Below are 16,893 nucleotides of genomic sequence, written 5' to 3' on the forward strand. Positions count from 1 at the left end.
ACAGGGCAGGATGACAACGAGATAGATGAGACCTATTTTCATTTGAATTTTTTTTTGATGTGTCGTTTGGTGTGCGTGTGTGTGTTTGTGTGTGAGGCTGACGGTAGCTTGCGGCTAGCTAACAGATGTTGCGCCCCTGCAGTGTGTCTCACCTGACTGCAGACAAGAAATTACTTTTCTCAAAATATCTCATATTGATCATTTTCAAAGACACTCAGTGATATGTGGCAGGTTTGTGTGGACTGTTTGGGAATCTTTTACTCATGTTCCTCATTGTCATTTTTGCACCTTTTATTCTTGTCGTTGCCGTTACTGACATGTTGCCAGTCGTGTGGGATTTAAAATGCAGATCACTTTCTGTGGGGACACTGAACCGGCTTCATCCAACTTTTGATTTTGTTACTCGGTGAAGCTAAATAAGACTGCTTAGTTGTGTTACGATACCACGATACTGGATTTCAGACTTCGACACGATATTTGGGAAAGTACGCTCCGAACACTCCGAACACTGTGTTTGTGTGTGTGTTGGCGGCGCCACACGTCGCCTCGATGTAGTACCGATATACCGATACTACGGAGAAGTCATATCGTATCGTTTTTAGTTTTCAGTATCGAAAAAAACATCGATATATTGATATTTTTACTACTGCTTAGGTCTTAATTGTAGGCATGGCGATAATGTTTTTTTCAGACATCTAAAGGTGTAATGTCTCTTATGATGCAAAAATTTCCTTTTACGACGTCCCGTAAATGAGAACCAAGAGAACGAACCTAATCCCTAAACCAGGGATAAAAAGAAGACAAGAATTTAAGGTTGTTCCCCTAAAGCCCCTCAGCAAACACTAGGAGGAAGAAGGAGAATGTCTCAGGCGGGCGTCTCTGTATCCAGAGGCACAAAGAAAAGGAAGAGTTGAGGGAACGCTTTGAACAGAGCACAAAGTAAATAGGCTTTGTACTTTTGTTTTCATCTTAGAATAAAAGTTAGTTTTCAGCTCAGTCAGGAACGTATAAAACACACAGTCATTAATGAGGCGACTGTTGCATTCTTACCATGTAAGCCTGTTTTTCCACTTTTCTCCTGTGTCGTGCGTGTCGATCGGTTCCTGCCACAGCGCCCGAATAGCCATTCTGAATTAAGTTTGATTGCAGGATTTGAGTCAAGTGATTTCAAATCAATACACTCAATTGCTGCACCGGTGTCTTTTTGCTTCCCCACAGTGAATGGTACCTGAACGGGAATTACCTCGTGATCATTGTGTCCATTGCGGTTATATTACCCTTGGCTCTCATGAAACAGTTGGGTGAGTATGAACATTATCAAGCACTATTATTAATAATAATGAGGTTGTTTGTCTCTGAAATCTCAGTTTTTTATTTTTGTATTATATTTGAAGTTAATTTGAATTTGACAACGCACATTAATTTACATTCAATTCCTGTCAATGTGCAGGTGTTAGCCAGAGGCTAATTTTCAACCGCAGTCCCCTGGCCTAATGTTAAGAACCATAAAAAGCACATAAATAGGATGCAACGGTCATATTATATAAAAATAGGGACACAGGAGACATAAAGTTGTTTGTTCTCAGTTCATTATTGTTGCATATACCAGTTGATCTGATTTAAATATATCGGCCCTTTTTCATTATTTGACTGCATAATGTTCATGAAACTCGCAGATGAAGGTCAACTGGCTGTCAAAGTGATAGATACTGCATCAGATCCGATTTTCTGTTGGTTGTATTGAAAACCAAAGAGAAAATGTTACAAATTAAAATCTTGTTAACTGCAGGTGTAAAGCCAGTGGTAGCATTGTTGGCTGTGACCGACTTGGTTCTGTAGTTACTTCACTGCAACAAAGGAAGGGCAGGGCTGACAGGGCTGCTTAAAAAAACCCCAAAAAAACTGAAAAAATAATAATTTTAACAATTTGGTCACACTGCACTGGTTGTGTTTGTCAGGAATATCAATTTAAATTGTGTGTGTGTGTGTGTGTGTGTATGTGTTTAATCTTTTTCACCTTATCTTGGTGGAGAAAACAACAGCGATGTCTGGCAACAATTCAGACCCACAGTACAATGATGTAACATACCAAAGGGTTGACTCATTTCCATATGACGTGACGCTTGAATAGTTTGTGTTTTTTTTTTTTTTTTTTTCATCCCACTTCCACTGCCGTCCCACTGAGACGTCCCCTGGCGTGGACCTCTGCATTCACTGTGTCCAGCCATGTCTGATAATTGTAGATTGAATAATTCACCCGCCGTCACGATAATACGCCTTTGTTTCCCCCCTGTCACGCGCGCACCCAGTGTGTTTCCGCCGTGTCTGTCTCAGGGCCTCACCGTCCGTCTGTGTCGCAGCAATTCTGACGGGCAAGTTGGCGAGAGGAAACAGATGCAAGGGGAAGGGGGGGGGGGGAATAAGCGAGCGTATTGGCTGGCCTCCTGCAAGAAATCTGTCTCCCGCCGAGACTTAAATGACAATGGAGCCGGCGGTCGCTGGAGCCCAGTAACGAGTTCCAAGTCCCATCATTGTGTCATCAGCGTATTGTTTGCACACGGTTCAACACTGGAGATTTCATTAACCGTGCCGGCATTAGAACCGGCAAGCGACGAGCGGGGACACGCGGTCTCGGATTTTAGCATCAGAGGAGTGATGATGAAGTGTTTGTCTTTCAGGATACCTGGGATACACCAGCGGTTTCTCCCTGAGCTGCATGGTTTTCTTCCTCATCTCGGTAGGTCCTCAGATACTGTGTCAACGCACTGCTAGGCTGGCTTTACATCCTGCCCGCCCATCAAGGACCAGTGTTGTTGGGAATCTAATTGCTTCTTTAACTACTTTGTTTCATCAGTCATCAATTACTTATTTATGAATTACTTTAGTTTAAAAAAAAAAGATTAAGTAACAGCTGCTCAGTGCTTTGGAATGAACTTTATTAAAGTGCAAATATTGCGTCTGTCCTCTTACCTCTTAACATGAAAGAATGTTTGCTCTCTGAACACAAACTGCACGTTTCACAGAACAAACTCATGCACAGCACTGGTGGCTCTTGCGCAGCCCATATTGTTAAAATAATCTGCGACGTTGTTTTCGGTTGTTTTTCTAAATTTCTCTGAGGCCCATTTTTTTGGATGATAAAACATTTTTAGCTTGCAAAATATTTTGGAAAAGTAAGGGACTCATTACTTGATAAAGTAATTATGATATAATTACAGTTTTGCCACAGTAATCCCGTTACATTACGCCGTTATTAAAAAAGTAGTTTAATTACAGTAGTGGATTACTTACTCACCAACACTGTCAAGGACACACAGTATACACAGTAAATTATGTACACACACACACACACACACACACACACACACACACATATATATATGTATATATATATATATGTAAATATATATATACACATATGTATATATATATGATAATGCATACACATATCGGGAACAATTAAGAAAAGACTTCCATAAACATTTTATTTCTACTACAGTACTTCTCTATATAAGTAAATAAGTACATATAGATACTTGTAGAGGCCAAAGGTAACTTGTATTAATCTTGTGATGTCTGAATAAATTTGAAATTGAAATATTTATGCAAATGTTTTCATCTATCTATCTATCTATCCATCTATATCAACATATGTATGTATGTATACACATGGGGTGCGGCATCATCCCTCTATAGGAAGAGTGGATGTCTTTCCACCTTCCCACCAGTCTCTCTCCAGTATTTCCCTGCTGTCTCTGCTCATTGCCACAGATCCATGTCCGCTTGCTGCAGGGCCCCGGCTGTGCTTCGCCGTCTCTCACTGACCCACTTTTTTGTCTGTGTGGTGCTCTGATCCTTGTGCGCTCTCTCTCTCTCTCTCTCTCTCGCACCCGCCTGGCATATTTATTCTGACCGTTGTTTGTTTTCCTCTGTGCAGGTGATCTACAAGAAGTTCAACCTCCCCTGTCCGTTTGTGGATTTCACCTTCAACGGGACGGCCGGCGCGCTGAACGTCAACATGTCAGATCCCGACGTAGTGGATCCGGCCTGCATCCCTAAGATGGCCAATCTCAATACCCAGGTGGGTTTTCAATGCATGCCGCTCCGTGGGAGACTGCACAGCCACCCGCACTGCCTTGGCCACTTGACGGACACCCACTTCTGTCGCAGTCATCTTCAGCATGCTGCCAGTGACACAGTTTACGGTCCAAGCATGAAAATCACACCCCAGTACGATTGCAGTCTAAGAGAAGTGCCAGAGTTTAATCGAGCACTTTGATGACGGTTAGTGTTTGACATTTAGAGATGGACAGTGACCCTTGAGCTCTTTGCTCCAGCAGGAGAAGATTCCAAATTTGCCTCGGCGTTTAAGTGCGTGAGTAAGTTTATCTGGTTTGGCCTTTTGTGGGCTTGGCGACATGAGTGAAATGGGAAAGAGCTGACTTGTGTGCTAATGCCCGTAATTCTTCACGCTTGAAGAGTTTTAACATCAGGACAAATCTTCAGCAGCCCCCGTAATAGCGGCTGAAGGCTTCATTACACCAATTTGTTTTTTTTTCTTTATCAGAGGCAAATGAGCCGTCGCTAATTTGCGCGAGATGAATACGCCACTTTATTAGCATGTCTTGAACATGCCTTCAACACGTCTGAGTATTTGATGGGAGTGAACCAAGGCGACCGCGGCTGCCTAGCAGCTTACGGCGGAGGCATTCCTAAGCAGTCGACAGCGGGTCCGCATCAAGCCCAAGTTAATCACAGGGGAACAATTAGCTCTCTGTGATGTGTCCGAGGGAGTAATGGCCAGCGAGGTTGGTGGTGAGGCGTCTGGGATGGCGCTGCTGTATCTATGGTGACCTGTCGGGGTTCATTTTCAGACGGCCTACACCATCCCCATCCTGGCGTTCGCCTTTGTGTGCCACCCAGAGGTCCTGCCCATCTACACAGAGCTGCGCAAGTATGTCCCCTCTGCCGGGAAAAGAAAATAAAAAGCCCGAAAACAAAACCAATCCTGCTGTCTTTTCGGAAGAGACGACAGAGAGCGCCGCTGCCATGTTTGTTTTGTGCTTTGCTGATCACAAGCAAGTCACGTACACCGCTTTTACTTTTATCTTTTTTTTTAAATAAGCATTGGCACTGCTTGAGTGATGTAGCATGTTTTGACTGTAATTCTATCATCTTGCTTTAAACTGCCTGGTGCCTGTATTTTTATTTTAAATAATTTGTTTTTGTTTGTATTCTGAGCCATATGTAAAAAACAAAACAAAAACGCTCCAGCTAATGACTCTATTGTATCTATAGATGCTGCTCCATGTACTCTGGGCATATATAAATGGATGCCCTGATCTGTTTATGTGCGTATGTATGTGTGTCTCTGTTTGTGTTTGTATGTGCGGAACATCACATAGCAGTATCCTCTGATTTCAGTCCCACCAAGAAAAAGATGCAGCATGTGGCCAACATCTCCATTGCAGTCATGTACATCATGTACTTCCTGGCTGCCCTTTTCGGATACCTAACTTTCTATGGTGAGGCCTGGCCCTCCTACCCCATTGACGGATATTATCAATAGAAAACCTACCTACCAACCTACTCACAGCCCTACCAACCTACCCTCCTCCTTACCTACCTACCTACCAACCTACCCTCCTCCTTACCTACCTACCTACCCTCCTCCTTACCTACCTACCTACCAACCTACCCTCCTCCTTACCTACCTACCTACCAACCTACCCTCCTCCTTACCTACCTACCTACCCTCCTCCTTACCTACCTACCTACCAACCTACCCTCCTCCTTACCTACCTACCTACCAACCTACCCTCCTCCTTACCTACCTACCTACCAACCTACCCTCCTCCTTACCTACCTACCAATCTACCCTCCTCCTTACCTACCTACCTACCAACCTACCCTCCTCCTTACCTACCTACCAATCTACCCTCCTCCTTACCTACCTACCAATCTACCCTCCTCCTTACCTACCTACCTACCAACCTACCCTCCTCCTTACCTACCTACCTACCAACCGACCCTCCTCCTTACCTACCTACCTACCAACCTACCCTCCTCCTTACCTACCTACCAATCTACCCTCCTCCTTACCTACCTAGCTACCAACCTACCCTCCTCCTTACCTACCTACCTATCAACCTGCCCTCCTCCTTACCTACCTACCTACCAACCTACCCTCCTCCTTACCTACCTATCAACCTGCCCTCCTCCTTACCTACCTAGCTACCAACCTACCCTCCTCCTTACCTACCTACCAACCTACCCTCCTCCTTACCTACCTACCTACCCTCCTCCTTACCTACCTACCAACCTGCCCTCCTCCTTACCTACCTACCTACCAACCTACCCTCCTCCTTACCTACCTACCTACCCTCCTCCTTACCTACCTACATATGGAGTTACCACCATAACTACGGACCTACAGTAACTCATTACATGTCTACCTGCTTTCCCCTGCTTGCCTTCTCACCCTAATTCTATTCCTTCCTCTCTCCTCCCTCACCTACCTACCTCACCTACAGACCCAGATCCCTTCTTACTAATTCTCTTTCCTACCTCCCCATCCCTTCTCTCCTCCTTCCCTTCCCTCCTTCTACCTTCCTCCCTAATGCACTGATTAAATGTAGCTTCACAGGTGCTTTAATCATGTTTTGGCCAATTTTAACATTTGTGACATAATAGTGAATGAAGTAAATCAACTCTCTGAATTCAGCTGTAGTGGCTTTGAAGTATTCTGATGAATGTGCTCCCTCTAGTGGACATAGTGAAGTAATTGTTGCCAATAAAAGTTAAGGACTTGACTTGTAAGACTCCTAATAAGGACAATGATGATAGAAAAATATGATATTGCAGTATTATGGGATGCTAACAACATCCCAGTTCAAATGAACATTTAATCCTATTTTATATGTTTATTAGGTAAGACACTATTGATGCAGGGTTCTTGCAGTCTGACACATTGTTTTACTGCACTTGTCCTCAGGTGAAGTGGAGGCGGAGCTGCTTCACACCTACAGCCGCATTGACCCATACGACACGCTGATTCTGTGTGTGCGTGTGGCTGTGCTGACAGCCGTCACTCTCACGGTGCCCATTGTGCTCTTTCCTGTAAGTTTTGCTTTCAGTGGCTTCACTTTCTAAACAGGCTGTCTAAGAAATCCAGTCCCATGGTTGAAAATATCTCTAAAAACTGTGCTCAGGTGAGAAGAGCAATCCAGCAGATGATGTTCCCCAACAAGACCTTCAATTGGCCCCGTCACATCGCCATCGCCTTCGTTCTGCTCACCTTTATCAACTTGCTCGTCATTTTTGCCCCAAATATCCTTGGGATCTTTGGAATCATTGGTAGGTTCACCCGCTGTATCAAAAAGCACAAAATTGATTTAATGATCCAACGTTTACAAACAGCAGATGAAGACCACCCACGTGTTACATTAGGAACAGAAAACACTGCTGTGTGACCCCATACTGAGGATGCTGTGGCTCAATGCCTACCAAGCTACCCTGTTCCCGTCAGAGCTTATTTTTCATTACATGTAAAATAATGTACACATTTCGTTACAACTCATCTTTTCTCAGGGTGTCTTCATGAGTGGTGACAGGAGTCACCGACTTCACATTCTTTTGTTCTGTTTGGGCTGATTGTCAGCGATGCTGAAATAGAATGATAAGCCAGGTTTAGATGTTGATACATTACAGGTGATCAGTGTGACAAGTTCTTTCTCTTTCGTGACGTCGACTGTAATGCATAACTCACCCAGAAGACAATCACGCTTTGCCAGCAATCTTTGGAACTCAACAGCATGGCGAGCAGTCAGTGACATACTCTGGGGTCACTGCAACATGGTCAAGGATTTAGCAGCATGATGCAGGCCACCATCGTAGCCTAAGAGAACATCAAATGTTTGAAATTAAGTACCGTAGCTATTTTAAGTGACTAGCTGTCAAGTGTGTCTGTTAGTTTTACTGAGTAGTTATCGTGGACAGGCTAGTGGCAAACATCACCACTTTACTGACAGTAAAACAGGCTCAGTTTTTGACAATGTTACGGGCCTTTGGTGACATTTTCTGCTGTTGTTGAAACACTGCCAGACTTCAAGTTTGACATTTTCTCGCTCACTCCTTCCAGGCGCCACATCTGCTCCTTGTCTAATTTTCATCTTCCCTGCTGTCTTCTACATTCGTATCGTTCCCAAAGAAGATGAGCCACTGCGCTCAGCCCCCAAAATTATGGTGAGCTTCTGTTACGCAACAAATGTACAGTACTGTAGCATCTATTCTATGGGAATAACAAAGGTATTAGCAGCTTTAAATAACATACACCTGAACGCAAGCAAATTATTTTTTTTTAATGAAGATCTGTACCACAAGGCTACAGCCGAAGAACCTCTTTGCTCTTTGGGCTACCAAGTCTTAATAGAGAAGGAACTGTATTCTTGTTGACTGATACTACTGAAATGAAATAATGTTTTTAAGCATTTTTACTCTGAACAGAAAATTTAAGAAACACTGTGGATACTTAAAAGAACGTGAGGTTGATTTAAATAAAAGTTTGAACATATAAAATTATTACCCTCCTCCAGATAGTTATTCTGAGTAATACATTACGGTCAATTTCAATGTCTGATCTGAAAAGCATATGGTTTGTTGTCCTATAATGAATTCAGTCACTCCTCTCTTCCAGGCTGCCTGTTTTGCTGGAATCGGCTTCCTGTTTATGATAATGAGTCTTAGTTTCATCATCATTGATTGGACTTCAGGCACCAGCAAAGCCAGCAGTGGCCACTAGGTGCCCCTGTTTTTTCTTCAGGTTTGGTTCTGTTCTGTTCTATTCTTTCTTTTTTTTTATTATTTTAGTTTGTGTTTTCATGCTACCCTTTTTGCTCTGGATAATGTTGATGTCTTTTTTTTGTTGCTGTTTTCCATATTTTTCATTTGAAAATAGTTGCCACAGAGAGTCAGTGTGGAGCAGAGCAGCTCTCTTTACGATTCTCCACACATTGCGCTCTCTCTCTCTCTCTCTCTCTCTCTCTCTCTCTCTCTCTCTCTCGTACTCTCTAATGACCTTTCAATGTACTGTACATCCTGAAAAACAGTGACCCGAGATCTGGATCAGCACGTTCTTACAGAAAGCTGATTTGGATTCCACATAGCAAGTCAGGTGTATTGAGACTGATGTTGGCAGTCAAAGGCTGTGCCTTGCAAGATCAATGTAAAAAACAAAACAAAAACTAAAGTAGATAGCAGCTGTCTTGAAAAGCTTGTCTTTGTAGAGGTTGAAAGCATCTGTTAGCCGTCTGTATTCTTGATTTATCTCAAGATTATGTGTGCTATTGGACTGCCAGAACCTAAAGGCACCTCCTGTTTACCACTGCTTGACAAAAAAAATATATATATATGGAATTAAATCTTTATTATATTATTTTCATTGTTATATCAACGCTACCTTCATAACGTTCATCTCTGCTGTTGTGGGTTTGGTTCTCTTGCGCAGAAAGAAACAGAAGTGAAAGGAGTCGTCGGAACATTTTTCTTATTATGGCAGTATGTTCTGATTCACACCAATGGTTCAATGTTGAAAAATGTTCATCTGTTCCTCTAAAGGGCGAAGCCTGCTGTTCCACTAACTTGCTGCTACCGCTGCATATTTTAGGGGTAGGAGGTGTAAACACCTCCAGCTTCTACACAGCAAGATGCAAAAAAAAAAAGAAAGAAAGAAAAAACACTGACAGCACATAGTCCAGTGTGGCAAGCACTTCAAATGTAACATTCCTGCACAATATGATATAGATGTATATTTTTATTATGACTTGCTACTTGTTGATAACCTCAAAGGATGCAGTGTGGACTGATGATGAGGCCATTCATTTCATGTTTAGGAGCACCCCCCCCTCTGTCCCCCTCCACGTCGCCGCAGGGTATCGCTGTGTCAAGGACAGTGATAGATGGTATGGATGATCTCCTCATTTGGATTGTCCAGGTCAAAGCAATCAGTGGGATGCAAAAGAGAAAGTTATTGCTCTGTGTTTTCACTCATGAAGTGCATGGACCTGTAAGAGTGAAATGAGTTGTGTGTGATTGTGCAATGGACATTTTCAGAGGCAACAAAAGGGTTATTTAATAGAGAAAAACAGGGTCACTCCAAGAACAGTTTCATCTCTGTAAATATCCATTTCCAGCACAAGGTTGTTCCCTTTGGTGAATGATAAACGCGGAGTCTGCGTCTGTAACCACCCTTAAAAGGATTGAAAAGTTGGTGTACAGCAATAGCACTTTCTTTAAAAAAAAAGAAAAAAAAGCACAACTTCCTGTAGCCATTAATAGGTTGAAACACAGACAAACTAACAGAGTACACATATATGAAATGTGTGATTTAAGAGCATGTTGCTTTATATTAAAAAAGAAGAATCATCGTAATGTCGATTATAAGAAAAGCAACAAATGTGTCGATGGTATAACATGGATATCGTCTCCTACTTTACTTGAAATAACAGTTGTCTAGAAGAAGAAAAAAACACTAATATTTTTGGATGTAGTTTTGGAGATCTTAAAGTGTTAGTGTTGGTCAAAAAAGAAAAATGGCCAGACTGTATTTCAACTATATGCATCTGTGTTATTTACCCAGGGCCTAACTGTTCATCAGAAGTATAATTCAAGTTGATGGATGTGCTGTTTTAAATAACGTCATGTTCAGTGTTTATTTGGACGTATCAGTATAGCCTGTTTCATGGTGAAATGCAAGAGGCAAAACCTTTGTTTGGACTCTATAGCTGTCTTTCAAAGTGGTGAGTTCTATGTCATCTGTGGTGATTTGGCTTATTTGTCATGTCATTGCTGCCTCTTGGCAGACAGTAACCTACTAACTTGGAGTTGTTTTTAAACTTGCCAACAGTTCATTATTTTTAAATGTCAAATCCCGACTATGCTAAAGTGCGTGCCGTGTGGGTATGTTGATACTGTCCTGTCAATTTGTTATACAACAAGCCTCTTGTAATCCTTTATTTTCACTCTGTGTAGATGTTTCTTCATGTGTCTGGATGCAGAAAGAGTCATCTTATTCAGCCACTGGAGCATAGATTCAAGAGTTTATATTTATCCCCCACTTCCTGTTTCCTGTCCGACCTTACTATGAGAAAGCCATGTGGTAAATCATTGTTACGGACAGTCCTAATGGTTCCAGCGTCACATAAGATAAGCACAGTGTGGGGGATACACTGCATCAGTAGCTGATAGATGACAATCTCTGAAGACCTTGAATTAGATGTCGCCGGTCTCCTTTTTTTGTGTAATTTGTGTGAGTGATTGAGTAGAAACATTAAATATTGACATTGGCCAGCATTTATAAATACTGTACATAAATGTATACCCTTTGTATTCTTTATGCATATCTAGTTTGTACCATGTAAATAGAAATGAAACGTTTTAGTCAAATTAAAAATATAAATGTAATCATTTTCAAAGTGCTTTTAAACCTCTTTGTTATTCAGTTCTTGTCGATTTTGTTGTATCTCTATATATTTTAATATGTTGCTGGCAATTATTGTTATGTAAACAATGTTGCAATAAAGATAATGAGGTAACAAAACTTAGATCTCTCATTATTCTGGTGGTCTGACTTTTGTTCTTTGTCACACTGGGGTAGAAAACTTGGATCAAAGTAGGTTAGCTACTGTAGGTCAATGATTCGCTTATTTTCAGAATTCTCAAAGTTTATGGCGCATGTATGAAATTAATTGCATAAATTTGGTGGCGTATTACACCAACAATACTGACTTTATGTGAAGTGACAAAACAGTCCGCAAGGGGGAAACAATGAGCTGTAAGACGCTGTAACGCCACATGGATTCTGCAGTTTTACCATCGTATTTTTGTGTACAACAGCACAGTACGTGTATTTTCCAAAACGTCTTTGCTGTTAGTGTAGGCATATTTTGGCTACTTTGGGTGTTGATTGTCATGCTTGGCCCATGGATGCCCTATCTTAAATCCAAAGAATAACCTTGAGTAACATTTAATACACTGTACTTTTTAGATCCTTAAATCACTGTCCACAGTAACAAGCTCTCAATTAATAATTAGTCATTTACTTTTAGCAGCTTCTTAATACATGTAAAAAAAAAAAAATCTTTGTGATAAAAAAAACGTCTTGCATTACACATTTAATTGAAAATCTTATCATATATATATATATATATATATATATATATATATATACATATAGTTTCTGATTGTTGGATATGAGAACATTAATTTAGATGCCATTTTAAGGAGCTTTTATAAGGATTTTTTTCCCCCCTTCTAGCACTGGGCAGACGTTTTTGTAGATTTATTTATTCATGCAATCCTTAAAATAACCTATGGATCAATTAGTCCAAGTGTACAAAAATAGAATCAGTGGACAAACACTAATAGTCAGTGGTAAACAGTGGTCATAAGTAAAAGTGCACTCTTTCCTTACCGGTAGCTACATCTCCCGGGTTATTGGCGTCACCTCATTCCAAGTTGTTAGTTTCACTGACTACGTTATGGCTGCCTTAATTGTCTTAAATGTAAAACTAAAACTGGGCATTTTACGGAGTCTACAAACACTGAGCTAAATGCGCTGTTTTCTGGAGATTTCACAGAGCGAAAATATGACCTTTCAGATGCAGCTGCGGACTGGGAACGTTCGCATGGAACTGTTGGTAGTTATATCGTTTTTGTAAGTATGTCATTTATTTAAAATGCACTTAACCAAAAATAGAAAACATGCAGACTTCCAATTACATTGTCGAGTATAAAGTGTGGGACAGTGTCTACAAATGCGTGTGTATGAGTAGGGAAAGGGGGCGGTAACGCCGGACTACGTTTCCCAAGAAGCAGCGCGAGTGGGCGTTATTTTCAGGCGAAGGTTGTCGGTGCCGCCTCAAGAGTTGGGAGGTGACGGCGCTGTCTTGCTGTTTGTCGGATAGAGGGTAACTTTACGGCGGCTACGGGTGTGGCTTCAAACGCGATAAATCTCAACACGGCGAAGAATGCGCAGGGCCAGAAGACGTTAATATATCTGCACAGAAGACATTACGGAGAGGTTGGAAAAGGAAAAAAAAAAAAAAAAAAAACGTGTCCCGTGGAAAGTGGCTGCGTATCGTGTAGCTTGATTCGGCGGGAGGAAACGGTGCGCGCAGGTTTTTCAACAGCTGGAATACTTGTCTCTATCCAACTTCGTGGCCCGTGCGTTGACACCGCTTTCATGTTGTGTAGTGCGAATTGGTTCAAAGCCGACGAGAACGCGCTGCCAACTTCAACTGCTTGACGGAAAGAAAACGACACAAATGACTGAGAGTGGAATCATCGTGTCTTCTAGTCGTTTCTGGCGTTATTAAGTCGGTTTCACGTCGCGGAGTGTTTTTTTTTTTTGTAAGTGTGTCGCTGCCTCCCGCGGATGAACGGACTCCGTCACGTTTGCTGGCACTCGTCAAAAGGGAAGTCGCCTTGCTCAACTTCAGCCCTCGCTTTCTGACAGGCAGAAGGGGCTTTTCGGACTCGCCCGTCATTTTTCCACCCCCCGTGTTGTTATCATAGTACATTTGTTTTCTTGGGCGACATTTCCCCCACCAAGCAGCAGTCCTGAAGCGCGCACTAGGAACCATGGGTTGTACGGTCAGCCAGGAAGATAAAGCCGCGGCCGAGAGGTCTAAAATGATTGACAAAAACCTGAGAGAAGATGGAGAGAAGGCGGCCAGAGAAGTCAAACTGCTTCTGCTCGGTGAGTACACCGTCAAAACACAGAGCACGTCGCTTACAAAAAGGTTGCACGGACCTATTTAAAATTGAGAAACCAAAAAAAAAAGAAAGGAAAAAAAAATGCTTAATTTACGCACTGGTGCGACGCACTTAAAACTCTCTGAGGAGTCTGCAATATTCCGAAGTGATGCTAAATGCTATTGGGTTTTTATTGTCGGGTCTGTGAAAAATGTACTTTTGTCACCCCAAACATTCTTCCGGAGGGCTCAGCCGTCTCCTGAGGAGACGGACGTGGCAGGCAGTAAAATGCAACCAGAGATATACTGACAACTCTCTGCATTTGACTTCGACTTGCCCAAGGCCCTATTTTTGTTTTCTTTGTATTTGTTTTTTTTTTTTGCCAACATGTCTGTCAACTGTGTTACTTCTGCATTTTTGGCTCTGTTGTGATGTACGCATTAGTGGTAAATGGGGGCGAGAGGAAAAAGAAACCGTCTGCTGCACCCTTAACAGCACCTGGTGCATATGTCCCCGTCCTGCACAGACGTGAGGAAGTGTGTGTTTAAAGTTAAACATTGGATGTTGAGTGAGAGAGCAGAGCAGAGCAGAGCAGAGCAGTACTCCTGTGACTTCATCCCACCCTGTTCCCTCTCCATGACCGGACGGTAAAAATAGGCAGTCCAAAGTCTTGTCTGGTTTCCTCCCACTGGTACAAAATGACCCTTCTCAGGCTGTTGAAATGGCTCCCTCTACCCCATACACCATAGTTCTTGGAGTCGGTGTTTTGGGCGCTATTGTTGGGTCGAAAGAAAATTGAATGCGAGATTGATAATGTCTGGACCTGAGCTTTTAAGACATGACTGCTTTTTATGTTCTGAAGTTTTCAAGGTTTGTCTCATCGGTCAAATGCACAATATAATTGAATCACTTTGGCCTCTGTTAGTGAATATTGTTTTTCATCTTTTTACGGTTGGTCTCTATGACACAACTGGTGGTATTTTAAGAGTTGCCCTCATTTATAGAGATAGTGAAGACAATAGGTGCCCGGAAATGTTGTCATGCTCTGCAAAGTACATCCGTGTTGAGTGAGGTGTTACTGATGACGCTTCCTGGTTTCATATCTGTCACCATTTCCGATCCCCCTACAACAAGTGTCCTCGAAGCTTGAGATAAACTTTTTTATGTGTTGTTCAGAGGTGCAGGCAGTGGGCTGAATATTTTTTTTTGTTCAATTAAAATGTTGAAATCTTTGATTTCCCCATATCAAATGACATTCATCCTGAGAGACTCCCTTAATTAATACCTCAGTGATTACTCAAGTTATTGCTTCAGGGACTCCATGCGGTTTTCTTTAACTACTGCAAGCAAACTGTAAGAACAGTAAAGCTGATGCTTTAAAAAGCAGAGCAGACGTAATGTTATCATCGTCATCATTATTATTATTATTTGTAATGTTAAAAGTTTATTCTGTGGAATTCTGTCTCTTTAGCATTTTAGAATTTAAGTATTTCTTGAACATTTTTGATCTTGCGGGGAAACATTTTGTTTCCCCTGAGTTAATCATATCTTCAAATTACAAAATATTTTCCTAACTAGGTCAACATTCGTGTTTACAAACCCCTCAGTTCTCTGGGTCAGAGATATGCTGATATTCCGTTGTCAGGATTTTTTGGCTTGGCTCCACAGAACGTCCAGCCCTTTTCTACTCTTGTCAAAGGTTGACTTCATTGCTGTGCGCATGTTCTCCAGCTTTCAACTAATCTGTCTTCAGCCCAAAAAGGGTTGAGGCATTTTACCTCCCCTTCCGTCCGGACTGGTACATGACTAATCTTCCTAGCTGTGTTTAGGCTACCAAACAGACTTGCTGACTCCTGGTGAGCACTTCAGCCTATGTTAAAGCCTATGTTAGAGATTCTGACTGTTTCATTATTCGCTAAGCCTTTGTTTATTTCTCAGGCCTGGTAGTGGTAACAAAGTGATGAAGAAAACCATATTGGTTGATTGGCGCTTGAGAAAAGATTGTAATTAGTCCTTTTCAAAGGCACGTTTGAGCATGTCAGCATGGTTTCGGTCTGGCAGTCTGGTGGTACGCCTGGAAACGTAGCTCGACGTAGCAGGCAGATAAATACAACATCTATTTAGTCCAGTTGCATCTGAGAACGAGCAGTAATCTCTTCAATCAGGCCAGATAAAAGCAGGATAGAGCAGAAAACATGTTTTGTTTTTGGTTGTACTGTCCCTTTAAAAAAGAAAAAAGAAAAAAAAAGGCTGGTTGTTAAGTTGTGCTCCTGGTTTGAAGGCTAATTACATGCTCCACTCTCCGTACAGTAGGTTTCATATCAGTAATTACCATCCGGGCCAGTGTGTGTGGGATGAGAGGAATTATAGGATAGGCCTGATTCTCAACTTGGGGTTTGTGAATTAGTGCGTAAAGACTCGCGTCATGCGAGTTTAGAGTTTTTTTTCCCCGAACTTGAATGACGGGAGTCGTGCAAGAGGTTACCCCAGTTTGATAAACGTGTCCCAGCATGTGGAGATTATATTAAACTGTCGCTTTGAATTTTTCTTTCTTTTTTTTTTGGTCCTGAAACGTAACATGAATGTGACTGGGTAAAAAGTGGATCTGTAATTTAGTCAAGCAAGAAATCTGTGAATGCGATGCACTTAAAAACAGCCACACTCGGCCGCCGTTTTGACAAACCGCATCCTCAGCGGCCGTCAAAACGATGAGCAACGTCTGAAATGGCGCAGCACTCTCTGACGTTGACTTCTGCGAGAGCTGTTGGTGTGAAATCTGCTCATACGTGCCACCTCGGCTGCAGTCTGCTTTTCATTAGTCCCACGCTTCTGTTCCGACAGCCGAGATGCAAAGTATCCAGCAAAGCCTCTCGAACTTGAAACAAAGTGAAGCGGCCCCGTGGAGAGACGTGGTGTTTTGGTTGAAAAGACTTAACCTTGGTTTTTCCCGGGACGGCGATGATGGATCTCCCCTCATATCAACACTGAAGCCTGGCCTCGTTGTTCTCTCAGCAGTGGAAGCCTGACAACGAAAGCCTTCTCTTGGCTCCTTTTTCTAACCTGGTGTAAATGGGGGACGCCCAAAAACTTTTTCACGCCTGCCTCGAATCCGCACCAAAGAAGGCCTAATAGGGTTTGTTT

General features: G+C 42.2%; 2 protein-coding genes across 6 annotated transcripts in view; both read left to right on the plus strand.

The window, feature by feature from the left end:
* The window catches only part of LOC142895879 (sodium-coupled neutral amino acid transporter 3-like), a 34,011-nt gene extending 22,415 nt beyond the window's left edge, over positions 1–11,596 (plus strand). For all 5 annotated transcript variants that reach the window (XM_076037211.1, XM_076037208.1, XM_076037213.1 and 2 more), the window contains 9 exons: positions 1,219–1,301; positions 2,679–2,737; positions 3,938–4,081; positions 4,875–4,954; positions 5,425–5,525; positions 6,995–7,119; positions 7,212–7,356; positions 8,141–8,244; positions 8,696–11,596. In XM_076037211.1, coding sequence (XP_075893326.1) covers positions 1,219–1,301; positions 2,679–2,737; positions 3,938–4,081; positions 4,875–4,954; positions 5,425–5,525; positions 6,995–7,119; positions 7,212–7,356; positions 8,141–8,244; positions 8,696–8,800 — 946 coding nt within the window. In that variant the 3' untranslated portion in view covers positions 8,801–11,596. The remainder of the gene's footprint in view (positions 1–1,218; positions 1,302–2,678; positions 2,738–3,937; positions 4,082–4,874; positions 4,955–5,424; positions 5,526–6,994; positions 7,120–7,211; positions 7,357–8,140; positions 8,245–8,695) is intronic.
* A 1,343-nt stretch (positions 11,597–12,939) lies between these two features.
* Positions 12,940–16,893, plus strand: part of LOC142895981 (guanine nucleotide-binding protein G(i) subunit alpha-2-like) — a 51,993-nt gene continuing 48,039 nt past the window's right edge. Inside the window, exon 1 of the mRNA XM_076037383.1 lies at positions 12,940–13,756. Coding sequence (XP_075893498.1) covers positions 13,639–13,756 — 118 coding nt within the window. The 5' untranslated portion in view covers positions 12,940–13,638. The remainder of the gene's footprint in view (positions 13,757–16,893) is intronic.

The sequence above is a fragment of the Nelusetta ayraudi genome, unplaced genomic scaffold (assembly GCF_046127955.1).
Source record: "Nelusetta ayraudi isolate G7.1 ecotype Tasmania unplaced genomic scaffold, CSIRO-AGI_Nayr_v1 ptg000050l, whole genome shotgun sequence".
Classification (NCBI taxonomy): Eukaryota; Metazoa; Chordata; class Actinopteri; order Tetraodontiformes; family Monacanthidae; genus Nelusetta; species Nelusetta ayraudi.